Source organism: Alosa pseudoharengus, unplaced genomic scaffold (genome assembly GCF_046254945.1).
Source record: "Alosa pseudoharengus isolate Yale_2024_CS ecotype anadromous, Long Island Sound unplaced genomic scaffold, YU_APseudo_1.1 YU_APseudo_1.1_scf_1, whole genome shotgun sequence".
Classification (NCBI taxonomy): Eukaryota; Metazoa; Chordata; class Actinopteri; order Clupeiformes; family Clupeidae; genus Alosa; species Alosa pseudoharengus.
This window is the reverse complement of record NW_027468564.1, coordinates 10,682,505-10,708,017: the sequence shown is the minus strand read 5'-3', so window position 1 is coordinate 10,708,017 and position 25,513 is coordinate 10,682,505. Positions and strand designations below refer to the sequence as shown.

General features: G+C 40.1%; 1 protein-coding gene across 3 annotated transcripts in view; it reads right to left on the bottom strand.

The window, feature by feature from the left end:
* LOC143136585 (uncharacterized) overlaps window positions 1-25,513 on the bottom strand; it is a 43,252-nt gene that overhangs the window by 10,943 nt on the left and 6,796 nt on the right. For 2 of the 3 annotated variants that reach the window (XM_076297303.1, XM_076297309.1), the window contains exon 9: window positions 22,151-22,224. In XM_076297303.1, the coding sequence (XP_076153418.1) occupies window positions 22,151-22,224 (74 nt within the window). Of the gene's footprint in view, window positions 1-1,994; window positions 2,310-2,746; window positions 2,851-3,281; window positions 3,442-6,500; window positions 6,692-7,479; window positions 7,540-8,247; window positions 8,302-8,992; window positions 9,098-9,717; window positions 9,841-11,258; window positions 11,377-11,687; window positions 11,772-22,150; window positions 22,225-25,513 lie in introns of those variants that run through there. The other variant, XM_076297297.1, reaches the window with a different exon arrangement.

Sequence of the window (25,513 nt, the reverse complement as noted above, 5' to 3'; positions counted from 1 at the left end):
AAATTAAATTAAATAATATTGGACGTATTGTGACTCTCTAACTCTTATCTTATGTAGCTGTAGAAGCAAGCCTCTCTGTCGTTTATGTTACTGTTTCTTCACTACAATGGTGCTGTTACCACACTGCACATAACTGTACTGTACATATCTGTCCATATGGTTCATACCATATTTATTCAGTTTTTCTTATAATATATTCTGTTCACTGCATATATCTATATTATTCATAATGGTACTGCCAATACATTGCACATATATGTAAGCCTACATGTTGTGTTCTCTACTGATGGAGTCGAGTCTCCATGCAGAAGTAAATATTGCATGCCAGGTTTCACAAGTTACGATCTCAGTCCAATTGTTAGCAGCTCCATCACAGCAAATTGGTTTTATTGTCTATGGCCCATCCCCAAAGGGAAATGACAGTTCGGTGAAGCAACTCTTTCACAACGATCCATAAAAATAGTTCTTAAAATAGTTTTCATTTATGAAACGGATATCCATGGCTGAGACGTCTAGTTAGATCGTCTTTAATTATAAGTTCTCGTAACACGGCGTAAAGTTAAACTTACGTGTTCGTATTATATTACTTCTTTGGGACACCCATGATCATAATAACTAAACTATTTATTTTGTAATAGTATTTCTAACGTGAATTTATAACATAAAAGTGATGTTGATGTTCGCAAAATGGCTATTTTTCTTTGGAATATCCATGGGAATATCCATAGTATATTATGTCTATGGGAATATCCATGATAGCTTCCTACTTCCTGTCCTGAGCGGTGAGATTTCACTATCTGTTACGTAACTTCCGTTCTTAGCTGTATCCCTTCTAGCCACAACCTGCAATTAGGGTAATCTCAGAGCCCGTCTACGGAGAGCCTTGCCACTCCGTATTAAGTCCCATTGTACTGAATTTTGGATGCAGTTCCACCAGAGTTCCACTGGGGGCGATCGCCATGAGTGAATGGGAGTCAATGGAGCTAGACGGCTAAATTTGTCTCTTTCACCTGATTGTCGTTGACAAATCTCAGATTTGATTGTAGTTTGTATAACTTCAACATGGGTTATAGGTCAAAAGTTGAATGAAAGAGTACTTATGTCCTTTTGATTTCTTACAGGTTGGGTCGTTGTTGCACATAACACGCTAGCATTGTGCTAATGAATGGCGTCATTGACACATTTGAAAGGCTTTTTAGAACAATTAAGTGACTAAAAAATATAATACTCAACCAAGTGTATTTTTTTGCCTCCCCTTTCGAATACAATACTCAAATTACTTGAAAAAAAATTATATCCCGAGAAAAGTGGATTTTGAGGGGTACAGCTCCATAGACCTCCATGCATTCTGCACTCGTGGACGAGCGCCCTCATGTGGAACCACAGAAGGAACTGCAACCAGTTCAGAAACCGGAAGTTTTCCGAGAGTGGCAGTTCTCCCCTTATTAGACATTCTCTGGTAATCTCAACTGAACAAAATGGAGGTAAATCTGCAATTAGTGTAACCTGAATATAACAAAATGGAGGTGAATCTGCAATTAGTGTTTTAGCAATTAGGTCTTACACTCACCAGTCATCTTGGTAACACCTCCAGGCAGTTATTTTGGACTAACAGTATCAGCCTTTTATGTAAATGAATGTGGAACACCTCATATGATGGTACAGATATTAAAAGGACATCACATTAATCCATGTTTAAATCTGAATTGACCTGTGTAAATATCCCATGTATAACAATCCATATTAAAAGGCTGTAGTAAAATACTTTTTTTCTGGATTTTATTTTGGTTACAGTCACGTTGGTTTCTGGTTAAAGTGTTGAATTATTATATATGAAGTGTTTTTACATGTTTTAAAATAATTTTTAATGAGTGTCAAACACATTTCCGTATTACGTGTTAGTTCAGATTAACTTTGGTTTTAGATTAAATTGCTTTGCATAATGGGTGTAAAACACAAAGCTTGAAAAAGAAAAATGTGATGGAGGTATTACAAATGTTTAAATGAGGTTTTAATCATGTCAACTACACGTCGACTTCAGCACATTTATTGAATGTGTTCATTAGACAGCCACATGAGCCTATGAGTCTATGAACAATTTCTTGGTCAATTGTACATCAACAGAGTCTATGAACAGTATCAGATGTATTTATTTATTTATTTATTTATTTATGTATTTACTGTATTTATTTATTTATTTAAAATAGCAGCATCGTCTGGGTAGGGCTGGGACATCTGGGGCTAGGGCTGTGCCGATGGTGCTGCTCTGGTGCAGAGTCCTCTACAACGAAGCTAGCTGACGCTCCACTCTGTGAAACAAACAAACAAAAAAACAACAACAATAAATATGTGACTGGTTGAGCTGGAATTTGGGAGTTGTTTTGTGAAAATGGTCAATTGAGCGCTCAGTCTTTGCCAGATGAGGACAGAATGTATAACCAGTCACATGGTCACATCACCAGAAGATATGAGGTCGAAAAACTATCCTCTGGGATTAGTGATCCTCGGGGTTAGGGATCCTCTGAGATTAGTGATCCTCTGGGATTTTGTGGTCATTCTGATTTGGACTTTGTCTCTCGTCTTTATTTTAGTGTTTTGTTGTGGTGTGTCTTGAGGTAATAAACCCCACTGGCTGGGTAAAATGTAAGGTCTTGAGGTAATAAACCCCACTGGCTGGGTAAAATGTAAGGTCTTGCTACAGCACTTAGGTTACTGATATAATGCGAACAAATTCTACTACACCTACCTTGCCTGTTCCACCCTTTTTAAAAGGGGCGTGTTTAAGAAAGTCTGCCACCTCTTTCTCCACGTCTGCAATCTTGACTTCTGGATGGCATGTAGTACAGGCCACTGAATAGAAAACAGAAACACAATGTGTGATTAGGATGTGCGACTACAGAAAAACATTGCAGTGTCTGATTAGGATGTGTGATTACAGAAACCCCAGTAGTGGTAGTGAGCTGGAGAGGCAGGTCAATAGATAGTGAGCATGAGAGGCAGGTCAATAGTGAGCAGGAGAGGCAGGTCAATAGATAGTGAGCAGGAGAGGCAGGTCAATAGTGAGCAGGAGAGGCAGGTCAATAGATAGTGAGCAGGAGAGGCAGGTCAATAGATAGTAGTGAGCAGGAGAGGCAGGTCAATAGATAGTAGTGAGCAGGAGAGGCAGGTCAATAGTGAGCAGGTTTGAGTTCATACTTGAACGCTGCCACTATATTGCTTTGGTAGTGAATGTGGCCACCATATTGCTTTAGTAGTGAGCATCCCACCATGTTGGCACTTACTTGTTACTATCTGCAGGAGAGGCAGGTCTGCAAAACAAGCCTTCTTCTTCCTGCCCCTCATGCTGTACGCAGACCACAGCTCTCTGGTCCCGAGACGGGTCATCATGCGCCGCACTGTCATACCTAGCCTCTTTGAGCTGTCTAGGCACAGAACGGATACCTGTAAGAATAAATATATATATTTATATATGTGTGTGTGTGTGTGTGTGTGTGTGTGTGTGTGTGGGTACGTGTGCATGTATGTGTATGTACCTTAGTATTAACATAATATTTAGGGATACTGTAAAAGTGCAGTAATTTCCTGTGTATTAACTGCAGTGCCTGCCTCCCAAGCCTCCTGATGAATTGCTATTGGCTTATTTGTGTTCAATGGTCATGATGCTAACCAGATTTAAGCACAAACTAAATAAAGAAAATGAAGAAGACATCTGAGCTGCACAGTCGTCTCTCCTTCTCTCTAAAATATCTGTCCTGGCCTGGTTGCACCGGATTGTCGCCAAACGACAGAAGCGCGGAGAACCCTCCTTTGTCTACTGATATACCACAGAGGCTAATTGGACAGGCCTCCTAGGTTCCCGTTGCACGCTGTAAGAAGAGCTAAGATGATCAGCTTTGAATCTATTAATGCAAGTACCAATGCACGATCAGAGACATTGTCGTACACTGATGAACAAGGTGCTGACATTATTGTGCCACACTCACTTTTTAAGGATACGTTTAAGCCGCCAGAGCTTAATATACTGTCCCTGACTGATTTCTTTAAGTCTTCAAGTTCTCTAGAGTCCAGATTTCTTTGGCACTCCGTAACGCTGTCTGAGCACTGGAGAGCCAAGCGCATTCCGCGCAGTTTACGTATTAACAAAATCCCGTCATTTGGTCTGGATGACAAATCCTTCATGCAAAAATGGGAGCACATTTTAGACAAATGCTCCCTTGACCTTATGCTCTTGATAATTGAGAAGACCAAGTCTGAACAAGAAGAATTAAAGACTGAGGCCATACGGGTGGAAGAGGAAATAAAGAGTAAAATGACGGATGCGTTTGCTGAGGTTACAGAAAAAATCTCCACCACTCTATCCAGTTTTGTGAAAGATCTACAGACTTACAAAATGAGGAAATATGAACGGGATACTAAAGACTATGCAGATGGGACAGTTTATGAATGGCAAGGTAGTAGAAGGAAATTTTCAAAGGAATAACCACCCGCCCCTACTGAAGACGAACAGGTACGCGCCCCTATCTACAGCGAGTGAGAGAGACTCATCTGATGACCTGAGCGACGTCGGAGGTCGTTACATACCACCACAGTCCAACTCTACATCTTTTTTGGACCAACGCCACCATCGCCCAAGACAAAGACGAGGCGGGGCTCGAGGGGGAAGAAGAGAACCCCCGCCACCCACGCGTTGGTCCCCACGGAACCACCGGAGGAGACTGTAATCAACATCTCAGACTCTGACCTGACGGATACAGAGAAAGCAGTACTTCAGAAAGGACTCTCGTTTGCCCCATCTAACTATACTGACTCCTTCTCTCTGAAAGTGGACTCGTTTACATTTTTTAGACAGCTCCACTTGAAACATTTCTTTTCTAGGCCCAATGTCCTATCGAGTAACAGTATAAGCGGAAACTTTGATCCCATTAGCGAACCTATTAGAGAAGTGACCCCTTTTAAGAAATCTAGGTTCCTGCTGTCTTCTAATTTAAATCCCACCATAGTCACTTTTAGTCAGCTAGTTGATCAAGATATGGCTAAACATGCTGCCCCCTTCCAAAAATAAAAACTTGACAAAATGTGAATTTGATGCGCTACGCTCCTTGGAATCTAGAGAGGACATTATTATTCGCCCCGCTGATAAGGGGGGGCGCTGTTGTTGTCATGGGCTTAAAGAACCGCTGTGGTATATTGGAATTGCTAAATGATGAAAAACACTACCAACCCCTTCCCTCTAATCCTACTTCTAGGATAAAAGAGTCGATTCATGAATATATTGATGCATCTCATAAAAAAGCTTGGATTACCGGTAAAGAAAAGGCTTTTCTATTAAGTGATCTCCCTCGATGTCCAGTATTTTATGGTCTACCTAAAATTCATAAACGACTCAATGACCCTCCTCTACGGCCCATTTTATCTGGCATAGGGAGCCTCACTGAGTCTCTCACAATTTGTTGATTTCTTTTTAAGACCACAGTCTACCATCAAACCTTGGGGATACAACAGATGCTTTAAATATTATCAATAATTGGAACTGTGAAAGCACTGATATCCTTGTGTCTTTGGATGTACAAAGTCTTTATACATGTATACACCACCACGTAGGTCTACAAGCAATGTCATTTTATCTTGCCAAACGTAGTGTTGATGTGTTGCCGCCATCAGATTTTCTTGTAAATTTGATAAAGATTATTCTTTCGAATCATTTCTTTACATACTCTGATCAATTCTATCTACAACTACAAGGGACTGCAATTGGTAGCGCCTTTGCACCTTCATATGCCTGCTTAGTGATGGGTTATTGGGAAGAAAAATATATCCACAATACTGAAAACAACCCTTTCTACTCCAAAATATCATTATGGCGCAGATACATTGATGATGTCCTTCTGATATGGAAGGACACAATCAATGAGCTAAATAGTTTCTTGACTTATGCCAATTCCACTACAGATTATCTTGCTTTCACACTGGAGAAAAACAAGTCCATTGACTTTTTAGACCTTACTATATTTAAGGACGTGAGCAACACCCTACAATCCACAATTTACCGCAAACCACTTAGTCGGAATACTTTGTTAAGAGCAGACAGTAATCACCCGCCTGTGTATTAACTGCAGTGCCTGCCTTCCAAGCCTCCTGATGAATTGCTATTGGCTTATTTGTGTTCAATGGTTATTCAATGGTTATGATGCTAACCAGATTTAAGCACAATTTAGTTCAACCTGGAAAATCATTGTGTGGTGGTCAATGTAGATATTGTGGTGGGCCGCCACAAATAAGTCTCACTGCGCCGGGATTAGTGTGTGCTTCACCTCACTGTGTGTTCACTGTGTGCTGTGTGTGTTTCACTAATTCACGGGATCAAAAAAGTATATATACATACTTATATATACTATATACATACTTATACAAAAGTGTATATTTTCATTTGTCCTGCACCTGCCAGAAGGTGTGATGGGCACACAGTAACTTCTTGCTGAACAGCATTAAATTGCACACACCAGCTGTTTCTGGAAACCGTCCTCCGTGAGGATGCGTACGCACAGGGCGTCGAGGTCCTCTTGCGTGGCACAGGGGCCGGGCAGCAGGTTGCTGGCGGGCGCCGACGTGGCGGAGGCACACACCAGTCTGATCAGCTCCTGCTTCGTCTCCAGGACCTGGTCAATTTTGGCCAATACCCTCGTCTGGAATGCTTAACCACCCAAAGAAAACAACACAATATGGTGGAGTAAACAATATGGTTGGGTAAACAATATGGTGGAGTAAACAATATGGTTGGGTAAACAATATGGTTGAGTAAACAATATGGTTGAGTAATTGTTAGAGGTGAAAGGGATATTTCAGTATAAATGCTGATTATTCGCATAAAATGGGTAGGTACAGTACAGAAAACAACACAATATGGTGGAGTAAGCAATATGGCTGAGTAAACAATATGGTTGGGTAAACAATATGGTGGAGTAAACAATATGGTTGGGTAAACAATATGGTTGAGTAATTGTTAGAGGTGAAAGGGATATTTCAGTATAAATGCTGATTATTCGTATAAAATGGGTAGGTACAGTACAGGCCAAAAGTTTGGACACACCTTCTCATTGCAATGCGTTATCTTTATTTTCATGACTATTTACATTGTAGATTCTCACTGAAGGCATCAAAACTATGAATGATTGTTATTTGGCCCACAGATGAATATTTGTCAAGTTATGGCTTGCTGAATATTGTATTAAATAAAAAAAATAGCAACTTTGAAGAAACTAGAATATAAGATGTTTTCAGTTATTTCATACTTTTTTGTTAAGTACATAATTCCACATGTGTTCATTAATAGTTTTGATGAATCTACAATGTAAATAGTCATGGAAATAAAGGAAACACATTAAATGAGAAGGTGTGTCCAAACTTTTGGCCTATACTGTATATACTTAGAAATGTTTTTTTTTTTTAAAAAAACGTGTGAAGAAGTGTAGCTGAACTCACAGGTCATCATTGCCATGAGTTGTTTAATGTCGCCCGTCTGACCTGCCGTGTCTGTGAATTCTGCATGTATAAACATCACAAGACATAGTATAGTCATGAAGTGAGAGACCAGCACTTATTAAAATCAGTTACAGCATAATTTATCACAATGGCACTTTGATTTGGTAGGTACACAGTGAGGCGGGGATCACACTGGGAATAAGGAAGCGGACTACACCACCTCATTCATTCAGATTAAAATGATCGGATTTTTTTCATGACACTTTTTATTCCGATTGAGCCGTTATTCTGTTTCGAATGTTCCGTTTTTCCGTTTCTAATGTTTCTTCTTGGAATATACTGTAAGTGTCCATGTAAACGTGGCTAATGGCACTTTTTTTTGTTAGGCATGCAGTGAGGCTGGGCTCACACTGGAAATAGGGAGCCGGCAGTGGAGATGCATGAACACAACGCAGTCTCATTTCTACTTAGTTACATAAATGGTCTCTATGTAACTATGTAACCCCCCCCCCACCCCCCATTCAAGCTTTACTCAAAAGACTACGATCTTTCAAGAATCTTTCCCAAATCTTGTCAAAGTCGTCTGGTGTAAGGATGGCTTTGGTTACATAAACAGTCTAAGTACTATTGCCTAAATTGAGAAGTTTTCCAAAAATGTTTGCTTTTGAAAACAATGTGCTGACGAAAGCGCTTAAAAAATATTTTATAAAATGCCCCGCTACATGTGGACATGGCCTTAGATGAACGTGATCGCAACAGGTTACTGACCACATGCAAGGCTACTGCTGCCACTGGGTGTAGGCAAGCCGTTCGGTGACAGGCCTAGAAGAAAGGAGGTATATGTTACAATACAATTACATTTATTCATTTAGCACTTTCATCCAAAGTGGCTTACATTTCCCAATTACTTTACAAGGGATTACATTGTCCCCAGAGCATCTCATGGTTAAGTACCTTGCACAAGGGCACAACGGTGGAAGCCGGGAATTGAACCCACAACTTTTCAGGGATCTGCATGCTAGCCCAGTTCCTTAACCACTATGCTAACACTGCCCCACTATGTGTGCTGGTGTACATGTCAATACATGTAGGGGAGGTTATGCCTCTCAATCCAGAGTTTATTTGGAGTGTTTAAAAAAGGATATTTTCATAGCCAATGCAGCTTTGCTAATTGCCATGGAGTACTGGGAAAAGCAGTAAAATATGCTGAACAGACCTTTTTTACGCAGAGCAAGCACAGGTGTAACCAAATATCTTCTGTTCAATTCAAGTGTAACATAATCAGAACCTTTATTAGCCCATTGGCCCAAGGTATCAATAACATCAACGAGGCTGGACACATAGACACTGTGAAACAGGCTTATTGATGTCATTATTAACACCTGGCCATATATTTCATGTCAAAAGGACTGCTGTGAGAAAAAGGCCATCAATGGAGTAAGAAACCATTAGTTAGCCTCCATTGAAAGGTTTTAGGTTTGGGCCTTTTTATGCTTCAACAAATACAGCTTACCACTGTCATGCTGTTGGGATCTTGGCTGTGGTGGTGGTGGTGGTGGTGGTGGAGCCAAGGCCTGGTGGCTGAGCCTGGGTACAGGTTGGTCCTCATCGTCTGTTGCTACAACACAAGTATCCCAAGATGTCGTATTTAGAAAGTATACTAAAGCGCTCTGCACACCGACATAAATATGGCACTATCCGCTTTTGACATTTCATTTTGTAAATAATAATATGTTTATTTTAAATAGCACCTTTCTCAAACCCAAGGTTGCTTAACATAGTAGAAGGAAAGCATAACAACAGACAAAACAATAACAATACAACAAGACAAGCTATGTGTATGGAACTGTTCTCAATACAACCCCACACATTAGCATCGAATTTTGCCACCGTGCCACTGAGTAAATTACAATTCAGTTCTATTTTGTCAGCACCAAAAGTTTATCCAAAGTTTGCCAGTTAAAGATTTTGGCTCTGATGGGCAAGTGACCGTGCACACATGATGACGGCTATATGGGAGGCTAGCTTAACGGACCACAATGTAGTGAAGTCTGAACTATGCAATCCACTCACTGCTGCATGACGACGGCTATATGGGAGGCTAGACGGCTATATGCGGGGCTAGCTAAACGGACCACAATGTAGTGAAGTCTGAACTATCCACTCACTGCTGCATGACTACGGCTATATGGGGGGCTAGCTTAACGGACCACAATGTAGTCTGAACTATCCACTCACTGCTGCTGTCCGAAGTGTCCTCCACATACACAACGCTGGTCCTCTTGTCCATCCCGGTGTTGCTCTCCACACTACACTGTGACTCTGCCATCCTTGCCCAATGCAATGCCTTCATGTATTCATCTGAAATTGGTCAAAGTACATCTTCACGTTTTATTCGAGTGAAGTGGTGAGTAGGTTTGACACAGGCAAGGCAGTTTTGTGTAGTGCATCATACACAGGGGCAGCTCAACTGTGTTTTACAATGTCAAAGCAAAAGTTAGAAATAAGAACAGATAGGTTAAAAGGTATTATGAATAGAATACAAACAGCTTAAAACTAGTATGGTTCTATAACAAAATAAATTAACTCATTGAATGCCAAGCTGTTTTCGGAAGCTTTGTCCTAGAGTGCCAGCAATCTAGACCATTGTTGATGATTTTTGTACAGCCACAGCATATTCTGTGTTATAGCTATGAACACGTAGAATAGCTCGATTAAAAGGTCAGACTTTAAGCTCTCAGTGGGTGCAAACCGTGTATTTCTACACGCCTCTGTTCCTGAGAAATCCCAAGCTAAACAGTGGCTAGTTTTCATCAAAATCGCTGTTTTTTTTTTCTAGAAATAGAGATAAAACGTCTTTCATGAAATATGAAGTGTTGCCTGTAAACTTTCCGGGAAGTGATCAGCGAGACCTGGCTAGACTGCCACCTAGTGATAGACCCACGAAAATGGCCTGGTTTTGAGCTGACGTGCAAGCGTCACTGATTCAACCAAAAGCGGCAACCGAGTTATGATAAAATGTCCAGATAAAATGTCCAGATTGTGCGTTTTCATGAGTTTTCGATCGTCATATATTTCATTTCCATTCATCACAAAGTTGCCAAAATCACATATAATGTTTGTTAGAGTGTCTAGTTTCGTAATTAAAAAAAAAAGCTAAAAACGTAATATTACGTTTTTGGCACTCAACGCATGGGAAGGAAAAACGTAATATTACGTTTTTGGCACTCAATGAGTTAAAATAATCTAGAGATAAACTTCAAAAAACAGGAAAACAAAAAAAGGGAAGTTAAATGAATAAAATACAGAATTAAGAGCAATAAAACAGAAAGTGCATTTTGGAAAGTTAACAGAAAGTGGACCTTTTTCACATTAAATATATGACAGGCCCAGGTGATATTAATGACCTATATGGCAGGCCCAGGTGTCGTTAATGACATATATGGCAGGCCCAGGTGTCGTTAATGACATTAATTAAGGTTCTTGCTTCGTTTGAACTAAACAAAGACTTAATTAACGTAATTAGTAACACCTGTGCTTGCCCCACTATTTCATGTCAACATGTGAAAAAGGTCTATTGCAGCAGCAGTGCAATTAAACGGATATGACTGTGACTTACTAAGCAGCAGTGCAATTAAACAGATATGACTGTGACTTACTAAACAGCAGTGCAATTAAACAGATATGACTGTGACTTACTAAGCAGCAGTGCAATTAAACAGATATTACAGTGACTTACTAAGCAGCAGTGCAATTAAATGGATATAACTGTGACTTACTAGTTGGTGTGTGTGGCACCATCCTCACTGGGCGCTTTTGCCACCTGTCTTTGTCAGGGGCAACCGCTCTCTTAACCTTCTTTGAAGCTTTCGAGGGGGGCCAATAGCAAATGTGTCCCTGCCAATCGAAAACACAAGGCTTATCGCTCCACTCTGCTAGCAGGCATTCCAACATCCACAGTGTTTCCCATACATTGACTTATTTATGGCGGCCCACCACAATATCAACATTGACCACCACACAATGATTTTCCAGGTTGTGCTTAAATCTGGTTAGCATCATAACCACGCTGTGCTAATTTGCGAAAAACTGTTGCATTCAAGTTAATTCTGCAAACCTAACACCACAAATAGAATTCCCACAAATTCAATTCTGTGGGAAACACTGATCCACTTGGTGTATTTTCTTTTTTCCAATATTATTCTTACCTCTGAAGTGGCAGCAATCCATGATTTCACCACCACAGCCACTGTTATCGGGTTTTCTTTATGAAACTCCACCACTTGAAACATCTGTAAAAAGTAGAGAGGAATATACTGTAAACATATCCATGTGGCCTGCCCTATTAACTGGAAAAGTCATTAAAAAAACATATTGTATTCCTGAAAAGATCTAAGATCTACATCTCTAACATGATACCTAACAGAAATACTCATTAAACTGGCAGAGCTCTCATTATGAATCATGATTGCTTGCTTTTCAAGTTGAGATGTTGGATATGCATTTGCATATGTATGTCACTTTTGGGTGCTATAGGCTAGTTGGAACTGCCCACCTCAACGACCTATGCTAAGCTATGCTAACGGTGGGTGCTTCAGACTGAGTTACTGCATGCACAGAGACGAGAAGGATATGTATTTTTACTGTCCTCGAACTCTGGGAGAGACAGGGAATAAGCTAATTTCCCCAAAATATTAGTGTGTTCCTTTAAACAGAGCCTCAAGGCTATAGGCGCGTCCGTCGTGCGAGCATGACGTATTTCCCGGTGAAATCTCAGGATGCTTATAAACATCTGCCGACCGTAGTGCCCATAGAGCCATGGAGTGCTAGTCGCCAAAACTGCTGATTTTTGTCGCCGCCGTTGTTGTTTATTTGTGTTACTTCTTTTAACATGTACCTAATATCACAATGACGTGTAACCGTATTAAAGTGTCATTTCAAATACGGGAGTACAGCACTTATAGCCACCACTGTTGTGTGCTGAAATGCAGGGTCTGCTAAATGTAATTCTATTCTCAGTTTCCACACTTTTCCCAAAGAGTTAGAGAACCAAACAGAAATTACGCTCAATCTCGCTGACCGGAAATGTCTTAGCATCTTTACCCAAACGCAGAAGTGGTGCATGCATAGAGCCCGTTGTACCTTCTGCAGTTGTTTATTAAGAAAAGGTTCTGCAGTTGACCTTTGACCTGGCTGACCAATCACAAATCTTTTGATTGACGTTTTTGTATGGAAATGCCAATCACTTATCAAGGCCTTTAAAGGCTTTTGCCTCATCTGCTAAATGTAAAATGCAATGAATATTATAGACAATGAATTCAGGACCATACAGCTGTTTGGCTCCTACAACAAAGTAGGTGAGTAGGTCTTTTCCACACATGTGGGGGTATTGGATTAAGTTGGGGCAAACACGAATCACTAGAACTACTGAAAATGTTCATACACATCTGGCCTCAACATTTCCTTCAAAACCATTTTCCCTATATACAGCATACATTGCCTACATTGATTTAATTTAGGAAAGATATATGTGCCCTGCTAATATGTTACAACAAAGAAAACAGACTGGAGCACACTGATTCAACTTGTAGTCTTTACTTGTGCAAACAAAAAACACTAATGTTTTGACACCACTGTGGTTAGCATAAATTGGTGGAATTCTGTTGCTTTCCATCGTTCTTGAGCGTCCAAGCTTCTTGGTTTACAAGACAACAGGTTAGGCATCGACTGTCTCAAAGCTAGCAAGCGATCATTTAGGGAAGAACTCTGTGCCTTACTAATAAGTGTGAGTCTATTCCCATGCATCCTGGTGAGGAACAGCCTTTTCATGACACCGTGCATTCTGGTGAGGAACAGCCTTTTCATAACACGGTGAATCCTGGTGAGGAACAGCCTTTTCATGACACCGTGCATCCTGGTGACGAACAGCCATTTCATGACACCAAGACGAGCCTGATGATCAACTGGACAAACCTGATGCATCTTTTTTGATTTTTTTTGAGTGCAGTGACTTCCATGTCCTCCAAAACCCCATGGTTGTCCATTTCCACCAAAGCCCCCATTGGTTGTCCATGTCCACCAAAGCCCCCATTGGTTGTCCATGTCCACCAAAGCCCCATGGTTGTCCATGTCCACCTAAGCGGCCTGGTTGTCCATGTCCATCGAACCCCCCATGGTTGTCCGTGTCTTTGCCTGGTCTACAGAACTTCAAAGACCTTCGTGCCACTATGCATTGTCTGTTATATGTCTCTGGAAATATATCTAAATACAATATACCTAGTTAGGGACCGTTCGTTATTTATAAACGGGGACACCGGAGGGATTTTAAGTGCTTCAATCAAAAGTTGCATGACCCTCCCCAGCCTGCAGGAGAATTTTCAACGACCCTCCAGCAGTCTTTTTAAAAAAGACATGACCCTCCCTGACCAATTGTCGATATCTTCCGCCCACGCTGTAAAGCACTATGAAAAGACATTGACTTAATTAGTCTTTCTAAACTCACCCTCTGCTTTCTGATCTTACACATCACACTTCACCAAGATGGTGGCCATTTTAGTAGATTTACTCACTAACATTGTTGTGGAAACACAATAAGCATGGAAACTTAATGCACACTTCCTGCAACTGCATTAGCCTACTTGAAATAAGTTACTCCTAGTAAGTATTCACATGAAATAAAACAATAAAACATTGAGACCATTCAACAAAGCACACTGGGTAATAACAAATTCAACACATGAACTTGTTGCTATGGACTCGTCTCTAGGCTTCCTCAGTCATTGTAAAGCTGCCGAAGCTGAACATTGTCCAAAACTCAATTTCTCAGACGAGCTTCAATTTGGGAGCTTGCTACACTCTTTCCTTCTCAAATGACTTGAAAAGGCCGTTTGCACAATTTCACAAATAATCACAGGGACCGAAAAATACCTACCATGCCAACTTTTTCCGGGTTTAGGCCTATCATTTTAACTTTTCCCCGCTGTCTTGCCGTTGTAATATTTTCCCGTAGAATATCCCATATTACTGTAATAGGCCTACTCTCATAACATTAGTCCTGCATTCTGGCCTGTGTGTTGTCCTGTTGTTACCCCTTGCCCTTCCAGAAAAACAGATGTATTCAAATCATCGTTTTGCTTGCTTGAATGCGAACTCAGAGTGATGTTAACCTACAGTAGGCCTATTTAAGTTAACAACGTGGTTGTCGTGAGAGCACGATTCATTGGCGCTTGCAGTGTTCGGCCGTAGGCTATGTCTACGTGCGCACCTGCCAGGCTAAGAGCCAAAGAAATCCCCCTGTATATTCACTCCAAGTTGGCCTACCATAACTTACCAACTCTACACTGTAGACCATAAACTGGCTATTTATATGACCAATGTATTTGTTCAACTGTATGAAGCAGAATTATGCACTGATACTTGGAACGTACACATTTTTGTTGGCAGGAGAAAGAATGACAGCGATTAACAAATTGCACTTGTTGCTGGTTACCAGTAAATAGGGCCTACTATATATTTTTTTGCAAACAACAAAAACAGAAAGGATGGAGACAGCAAAGCTAGAGATGGGCAGGAACAAGGTCAATTGGTAGAAATGCTTATCAAAACGTTAGGAGCTGGATGTGTGGATGAATGAAGCACAAGTATGCTTTATAAGCATGCACACTGTTTAAAGTTAGGCTAGGCTACACGGTAAACTACAAGTAAACCAAAGTTAAATTTAGCAAAGTTAAATCCAACCCTTCCAACGTTAATGGGGACGGATGTTGACATTTTCCGTATTTTTGCGTGAGAAACCCGGGAAATCTCCCTTATTTTCATTGTTCAATGTTGACAGAGCTATGGAACGAAAGAGAACGTTATATGGCGACCGAAATCAACAATCAAACAAGCCACTTTGATTTTTTGCTGTTTTCATTAGGCCTAATACAAAAGATGGGTGACCCCCCCCCTCCTAGACAAAAAAAAGTTAGGTGACCCTCCCCTCAACAAAGAATAAAAAGACATGACCCTCCCCTATTTTCCTCCGGTGGTCCCGTTTATAAATAACGAATGGTCCCTTATTACTATTCACTTACTAAGGCTGAAAGTGTTTTGGTATTAACTTAATATATTTTTAAATATTTCATATAGTTTTTTAAAATTGAATGATTTTAATATACACCTTTGTTTGTTTATATACTGTATAGCATGAGCGCACAAATCAGAATGTTAAACGTACCCTGCGTTGTTACGTCAATGAACACCATGGCGACTGGACTGTTCACTTGCAGGCTGTGATGTATGGCAAAAACACCACCAAACAGGTGCGTCTTCTAAACCTGTAAGTGGAGCAGGTTTATTTGCCAATGGCAGAAAGTAAATATGAGAATGGTAGCTAGTAGTAGCCCCCTTGCCATATCGGAGGACAACATACAGTATAATTGTTTTCTTACCTTGTTCTCCATTAGGGCCCGAATATAGTCCTGCGTCTGTGTCCCGACGTGACGAGAATGCATCAGCAACGCACCATACGGGGGTGTCGTGTGCCTCCCAAAGTATGGGGCCGCGCGTCACATTTACCTCCCAAAGTATGGGGCCGCGCGTCACATTTACCTCATGTCTTTGATCATGTCTTTAAATGTACGTGGGGGTGCATACCACTTGCTTTAGAGATTGCAAACCTTGTGCTGTCTTTTTGAAGATAGGAGAGTCAGCGGTGGCTTTAGAGATTGCGAAGCTTGTGCGGTCTTTTTGAAGATAGTAGAGCCAGCGGTGGCTTTAGAGATTGCGAAGCTTGTGCGGTCTTTTTGAAGGTGACTTAGATGAGAGTGTACTGGGCTGTGGAGCCAAGACGAGTGTACTGCTTGAGGTGCGTTCAAATTTCAACGTCGGAAGGTGAACGTCGCAAACATGTTTGTCTGAGCAGATATAACGGTTTTGTGCAAACTGACAAAAACAGATTGTTTACAACAATGAGAAAGGACTTACAATTCAGCACTTGGCCATCTTTCAGTGTTCCCCTTAAGTCATTTATCTCCACCATTAAGTCTCTGTTTAAACTATCTGTCAAACTTATGGACTATCATGCTAATGTGTTATATTTTTATTCGACTTGACAGTTGAAAGACACACATGACCTCAGGCAGCACTTGAGGATCCCCCTGATAGAGCTATGTTGATTTTCTCTTTAGTGATTCGTTTCCTCTTCAGTAAAGCCAAGACTCAAGGATTGGCTGTGAACACTGAACTTATACATGATATGGGGTAACGATGCTACTGCATAATTTGGGCATTCACAGGATATTCTTATACAGCAGGGGTGGCTAGGTGCAATGACATTACAGCTTAGCTGTAGGGCAGTGTTAGCATAGTGGCTAAGGAGCTGGGTTAGCATGCAGTAGCCTGAAAAGTTGTGGGTTCAATTCCGGACTAAGTGCCCTTGAGCAAGGCACTTAACCCCAAGTAGCTTTGGGGACAATCAACCCCAAGTTGCTTTTTGGTGACTGTATTGATGTGTCTGGTAAAAGTTACACTGCAAAAACATGCTTATCTAACAAAATCTAACCAAGTTTTATTAATCTTATATCAAGATAAGAAAACCTAGTTGGTATTGTTTTCAGTATAAAGAGACTTACCTAGCGCTTTCTTGTGAAATCATTTGACTTAATTTAAAAAATAATTCACTTATTTTAAGACATCTTATCTTGAAAACAAGCAAATTTGTCTGCCAGTGCGTTAAGCAAATTTGTCCTAAAAATAAGCAAATTTGTCTGCCAGTGCGTTAAGCAAATTTGTCTTGATAAGACTCCTTAAAATAAGTTAAAGTCTTCTTAAATTAAGTCAAAATGATCTTTTGAGAGGGCGCTAGGTAAGTCTTTTCATACTAAAAACTAGATTTTAGATTTAAAATTAGATTTTTTAATCTTAATATAAGATCAATAACACTTGGTTAGAATTCATTTTTTGCAGTGTAGATGTGTGCCTATTAGGTCTGGGGTTCAGGGGTATGCTAATGCTATTTATCTCTCAACTCTCTCTTGCTAATTGCTTATTTTCTTTACCATTTTGCACAGCTTTTCCTACATGGGTTTACATTTATACTACTGGCATTATTGTGAATCACAAATATCATTCAAGTGAATCCATTTATATTGAATGATATTTACATTACATTTATATCATTGATGCTTTTATCCAAGGTGACCTACAGCAATAGAATAACATTTAAGATACAAAGCTACAGCTACTAGGGGTGTAAGAAAATATTGATAAAAAACAGATATCGCATATTTATTCATGTTTACAAGCAAGCACTATTGTGTTTTACTTCCATTTCAGGTGTATGATGTGTCTTCTTCATAATATCAGTTTTTTTCTCTCAAATTAGACTTGAAAATCGTAGTACATTGCCTTTTGCATTGAAATATATTGCAATATATTAAATCGTGAGCCATGTATACATATTGTATCGCCAGATTCTTGCCAATACACAGCCCTACTAGAAAGCTACAGAGCTACAGCTACAGCAATAGAAACACATTGAAGCTGCAGAGCAAATACAGAGACTATACATGGGGATTAGCACTAGTGCTAAAGGAGAATTAGCACTGCATCTGTCAATACTAATACTAGAGGAAGGAGAATTAGCGCTGCATCTGTCAATACTAGTACTAGTAGAAGGAGAATTAGCACTGCATCTGTCAATACTAGTACTAGAGGAGAATTAACACTGCATCTGTCAATACTAGTACTAGAGGAGAATTAGCACTGCATCTGTCAACACTAGTACTAGAGGAGAATTAGCACTGCATCTGTCAATACTAGTACTAGAGGAAGGAGAATTAGCACTGCATCTGTCAATACTAGTACTAGAGGAGAATTAGCACTGCTTCTGTCAATACTAGTACTAGAGGAAGGAGAATTAGCACTGCATCTGTCAATACTAGTACTAGAGGAGAATTAGCACTGCATCTGTCAATACTAGTACTAGAGGAGAATTAGCACTGCATCTGTCAACACTAGTACTAGAGGAGAATTAGCACTGCATCTGTCAATACTAGTACTAGAGGAAGGAGAATTAGCGCTGCATCTGTCAATACTAGTACTAGTAGAAGGAGAATTAGCACTGCATCTGTCAATACTAGTACTAGAGGAGAATTAGCACTGCATCTGTCAATACTAGTACTAGAGGAGAATTAGCACTGCATCTGTCAACACTAGTACTAGAGGAGAATTAGCACTGCATCTGTCAATACTAGTACTAGAGGAAGGAGAATTAGCACTGCATCTGTCAATACTAGTACTAGAGGAGAATTAGCACTGCTTCTGTCAATACTAGTACTAGAGGAAGGAGAATTAGCACTGCATCTGTCAATACTAGTACTAGAGGAGAATTAGCACTGCATCTGTCAATACTAGTACTAGAGGAAGGAGAATTAGCACTGCATCTGTCAATACTAGTACTAGAGGAGAATTAGCACTGCATCTGTCAATACTAGTACTAGAGGAGAATTAGCACTGCATCTGTCAACACTAGTACTAGAGGAGAATTAGCACTGCATCTGTCAATACTAGTACTAGAGGAAGGAGAATTAGCACTGCATCTGTCAATACTAGTACTAGAGGAGAATTAGCACTGCATCTGTCAATACTAGTACTAGAGGAAGGAGAATTAGCACTGCATCTGTCAATACTAGTACTAGTAGAAGGAGAATTAGCACTGCATCTGTCAATACTAGTACTAGAGGAGAATTAACACTGCATCTGTCAATACTAGTACTAGAGGAGAATTAGCACTGCATCTGTCAACACTAGTACTAGAGGAGAATTAGCACTGCATCTGTCAATACTAGTACTAGAGGAAGGAGAATTAGCACTGCATCTGTCAATACTAGTACTAGAGGAGAATTAGCACTGCTTCTGTCAATACTAGTACTAGAGGAAGGAGAATTAGCACTGCATCTGTCAATACTAGTACTAGAGGAGAATTAGCACTGCATCTGTCAATACTAGTACTAGAGGAGAATTAGCACTGCATCTGTCAACACTAGTACTAGAGGAGAATTAGCACTGCATCTGTCAATACTAGTACTAGAGGAAGGAGAATTAGCGCTGCATCTGTCAATACTAGTACTAGTAGAAGGAGAATTAGCACTGCATCTGTCAATACTAGTACTAGAGGAGAATTAGCACTGCATCTGTCAACACTAGTACTAGAGGAGAATTAGCACTGCATCTGTCAATACTAGTACTAGAGGAAGGAGAATTAGCACTGCATCTGTCAATACTAGTACTAGAGGAGAATTAGCACTGCTTCTGTCAATACTAGTACTAGAGGAAGGAGAATTAGCACTGCATCTGTCAATACTAGTACTAGAGGAGAATTAGCACTGCATCTGTCAATACTAGTACTAGAGGAAGGAGAATTAGCACTGCATCTGTCAATACTAGTACTAGAGGAGAATTAGCACTGCATCTGTCAATACTAGTACTAGAGGAGAATTAGCACTGCATCTGTCAACACTAGTACTAGAGGAAGGAGAATTAGCACTGCATCTGTCAATACTAGTACTAGAGGAGAATTAGCACTGCATCTGTCAATACTAGTACTAGAGGAAGGAGAATTAGCACTGCATCTGTCAATACTAGTACTAGAGGAAGGAGAATTAGCACTGCATCTGTCAACACTAGTACTAGAGGAGAATTAGCACTGCATCTGTCAATACTAGTACTAGAGGAAGGAGAATTAGCACTGCATCTGTCAATACTAGTACTAGAGGAGAATTAGCACTGCATCTGTCAATACTAGTACTAGAGGAGAATTAGCACTGCATCTGTCAACACTAGTACTAGAGGAGAATTAGCACTGCATCTGTCAATACTAGTACTAGAGGAAGGAGAATTAGCACTGCATCTGTCAATACTAGTACTAGAGGAGAATTAGCACTGCTTCTGTCAATACTAGTACTAGAGGAAGGAGAATTAGCACTGCATCTGTCAATACTAGTACTAGAGGAGAATTAGCACTGCATCTGTCAATACTAGTACTAGAGGAAGGAGAATTAGCACTGCATCTGTCAATACTAGTACTAGAGGAGAATTAGCACTGCATCTGTCAATACTAGTACTAGAGGAGAATTAGCACTGCATCTGTCAACACTAGTACTAGAGGAGAATTAGCACTGCATCTGTCAATACTAGTACTAGAGGAAGGAGAATTAGCACTGCATCTGTCAATACTAGTACTAGAGGAGAATTAGCACTGCATCTGTCAATACTAGTACTAGAGGAAGGAGAATTAGCACTGCATCTGTCAATACTAGTACTAGAGGAAGGAGAATTAGCACTGCATCTGTCAACACTAGTACTAGAGGAGAATTAGCACTGCATCTGTCAATACTAGTACTAGAGGAAGGAGAATTAGCACTGCATCTGTCAATACTAGTACTAGAGGAGAATTAGCACTGCATCTGTCAATACTAGTACTAGAGGAGAATTAGCACTGCATCTGTCAACACTAGTACTAGAGGAGAATTAGCACTGCATCTGTCAATACTAGTACTAGAGGAAGGAGAATTAGCACTGCATCTGTCAATACTAGTACTAGAGGAGAATTAGCACTGCATCTGTCAATACTAGTACTAGAGGAAGGAGAATTAGCACTGCATCTGTCAATACTAGTACTAGAGGAAGGAGAATTAGCACTGCATCTGTCAACACTAGTACTAGAGGAGAATTAGCACTGCATCTGTCAATACTAGTACTAGAGGAAGGAGAATTAGCACTGCATCTGTCAATACTAGTACTAGAGGAAGGAGAATTAGCACTGCATCTGTCAATACTAGTACTAGAGGAAGGAGAATTAGCACTGCATCTGTCAATACTAGTACTAGAGGAGAATTAGCACTGCATCTGTCAATACTAGTACTAGAGGAAGGAGAATTAGCACTGCATCTGTCAATACTAGTACTAGAGGAGAATTAGCACTGCATCTGTCAATACTAGTACTAGAGGAGAATTAGCACTGCATCTGTCAATACTAGTACTAGAGGAGAATTAGCACTGCATCTGTCAATACTAGTACTAGAGGAAGGAGAATTAGCACTGCATCTGTCAATACTAGTACTAGAGGAGAATTAGCAATGCATCTGTCAACACTAGTACTAGAGGAGAATTAGCACTGCATCTGTCAATACTAGTACTAGAGGAGAATTAGCACTGCATCTGTCAATACTAGTACTAGAGGAGAATTAGCACTGCATCTGTCAATACTAGTACTAGAGGAGAATTAGCACTGCATCTGTCAATACTAGTACTAGAGGAGAATTAGCACTGCATCTGTCAATACTAGTACTAGAGGAGAATTAGCACTGCATCTGTCAATACTAGTACTAGAGGAAGGAGAATTAGCACTGCATCTGTCAATACTAGTACTAGAGGAGAATTAGCAATGCATCTGTCAACACTAGTACTAGAGGAGAATTAGCACTGCATCTGTCAATACTAGTACTAGAGGAGAATTAGCACTGCATCTGTCAATACTAGTACTAGAGGAGAATTAGCACTGCATCTGTCAATACTAGTACTAGAGGAAGGAGAATTAGCACTGCATCTGTCAATACTAGTACTAGAGGAAGGAGAATTAGCACTGCATCTGTCAATACTAGTACTAGAGGAAATCCAAACACAGTACCTGCTCTGCTTTAATTTCTGTGGATGGATTCATGGTCTGGTCTGTTCCGGAGCTCCCGTTTCTTCTTCTTTTTACTGCAGATACACAAGAGAAGAGACTCACATTTACAGTCATTCATTTAACACTTTTATCTAATGATACACAAGAGAAGAGACTCACATTTACAGTCATTCATTTAGCACTTTTATCTAATGATACACAAGAGAAGAGACTCACATTTACAGTCATTCATTTAGCACTTTTATCTAATGATACACAAGAGAAGAGACTCACATTTACAGTCATTCATTTAGCACTTTTATCTAATGATACACAAGAGAAGAGACTCACATTTACAGTCATTCATTTAGCACTTTTATCTAATGATACACAAGAGAAGAGACTCACATTTACAGTCATTCATTTAGCACTTTTATCTAATGATACACAAGAGAAGAGACTCACATTTACAGTCATTCATTTAGCACTTTTATCTAATGATACACAAGAGAAGAGACTCACATTTACAGTCATTCATTTAGCACTTTTATCTAATGATACACAAGAGAAGAGACTCACATTTACAGTCATTCATTTAACACTTTTATCTAATGATACAGAAGAGAAGAGACTCACATTTAGAGTCATTCATTTAGCACTTTTATCTAATGATACACAAGAGAAGAGACTCACATTTACAGTCATTCATTTAGCAGAACACTTTTATCTAAAGACACAGAAGACTCACATTTTGTGTCATTCATTTAGCAGAACACTTTTATCTAATGATACAGAGAAGAGACTCACATTTATAATCATACATTACACTTTTGTCTAATGATACAGACTTTTGGTGCTGGTGCTTCCCTGTGGTAATGTCTGGGATGTGAGTATACACAGAGAAATATGGAGTGCTGGAACCGTGTGTAAAGTCTGGGATGTGGGTACATGGATATACTACGTCTGTTTGAAACGGGTAAACTGCTCCCTTTTAACTCATTGAATGCCAAGCTGTTTTCGGAAGCTTTGTCCTAGAGTGCCAGCAATCTAGACCATTGTTGATGATTTTTGTACAGCCACAGCATATTCTGTGTTATAGCTATGAACACGTAGAATAGCTTGATTAAAAGGTCAGACTTTAAGCTCTCAGTGGGTGCAAACTGTGTATTTCTACACGCCTCTGTTCCTGAGAAATCCCAAGCTAAACAGTGGCTAGTTTTCATCAAAATCGCTGTTTTTTTCTAGAAATGGAGATGTAACGTCTTTCATGAAATATGAAGTGTTTCCTGTAAACTTTCCGGGAAGTGATCAGCGAGACCTGGCGAGACTGCCACCTAGTGATAGACCCACGAAAATGGCCTGGTTTTGACCTGACGTGCATGCGTCACTGATTCGACCCAAAGCGGCAACCGAGTTATGATCAAATGTCCAGATTGTGAGTTTTCAATCGTCATATATTTTATTTCCATTCATCACAGAGTTCCCAAAATCACATATAAGGTGTGTTAGAGTGTCTAGTTTCGTAATTAAAAAGAAAAAAGCTAAAAACGTAATATTACGTGTTTGACACTCAACGAGTTAAGATGCCTATCTGGTAACCCTTTCTTTTACAGTCCCCTAATAACTAGGTATTTACCCAGTAACAATATGGTAATATCAAGACATTACATGGTAACTAACATAGGTAAAAGGATGGTAACTACAGATTAATTAGGTATCAATTACTTAGAAATACTTTCATTATTACCATGAAACTATTTTGCATTAATAGGTAATTACTCCAGGAATTATTAAGGTAACTACCAAAACCTTGTAACCCAATAACCATGTAAAAGAGAGAAATGATGACCCAATTACCTGTAATATTGTCCAGTATGTCACCCATTCAACTACTTACCCCATGTCCTTATGCTGTTTTGGCTGGTAATAACTTTGCTTAAAACAGTGTATTTACCAGGAAAGAACACAGGTGTTTCTAAGAAACTACCGGTATGTCCTTTATTTCCCATTAACTTTTATGTCCTTTCCAGCACATAGGCCTATACCCATTTATCATGCATGGGTTTATTTAGTACTTACCAGGGAACAACAGCTGCACAAATTACTCCATCATGTCTAGTGAGACAGCTCTCTATGTAGGGAGGGAGCAAAGTCATGTCTAGTGAGACAGCTCTCTATGTAGGGAGGGAGCAAAGTCATGTCTAGTGAGACAGCTCTCTATGTAGGGAGGGAGCAAAGTCATGTCTAGTGAGACAGCTCTCTATGTAGGGAGGGAGCAAAGTCATGTCTAGTGGGACAGCTCTCTATGTAGGGAGGGAGGCAGCAGGCAGCTGTCTTCCGTTTCAAACAGACACATGGAGTGGAAACGTGTGTAGTCTGGGATGTGGGTAAACACATATAGATATGGAGTGGAAATGTGTGTAGTCTGGGATGTGGGTAAACACATAGAGATATGGAGTGGTGGAAATGTGTGTAGTCTGGGATGTGGGTAAACATATATAGATATGGAGTGGAAACGTGTGTAGTCTGGGATGTGGGTAAACACATAGAGATATGGAGTGGAAATGTGTGTAGTCTGGGATGTGGGTAAACACATAGAGATATGGAGTGGAAATGTGTGTAGTCTGGGATGTGGGTAAACACATAGAGATATGGAGTGGAAACGTGTGTAGTCTGGGATGTGGGTAAACATATATAGATATGGAGTGGAAATGTGTGGTAAAGTCTGGGATGTGGGTAAACACATAGAGATATGGAGTGGAAATGTGTGGTAAAGTCTGGGATGTGGGTAAACACATAGAGATATGGAGTGGTGGAAAACAACGTGTGCAAACCTAAGCTATAGAACCAACTGGACAGCAAGAGAGTGTTGAATATAGTGCTGCTACATAGCCTGGCCCGCCCACCTATTACATACTACATACTAGCCTGGAATTTGGCAATCACCGCCCAACTACTACATACCACATACTAGCCTGGAATTTGGCAATCACCACCCACATACTACATACTACATACTAGCCTGGAATTTGGCAATCACCGCCCACCTACTACATACCACATACTAGCCTGGAATTTGGCAATCACCACCCACATACTACATACTACATACTAGCCTGGAATTTGGCAATCACCGCCCACCTACTACATATCACATATACTAGCCTGGGATTTGGCAATCAAGGTACTCCCAAGATCTCCCACAACTTAAATGTAAGACTAAGAGAAAAAGTAAAATGACTCAGAGGCTACTAGGAGACTATTGTCAGTAATCACCAGCATTTTAAACTTTTTAAGTAATCACTCCAAAATGTAAGACCAAAATGTAAGACCTTTTAATACCTCTTCAAATTCAATGCAGACCTAAGTACATTGTTTCTTGAC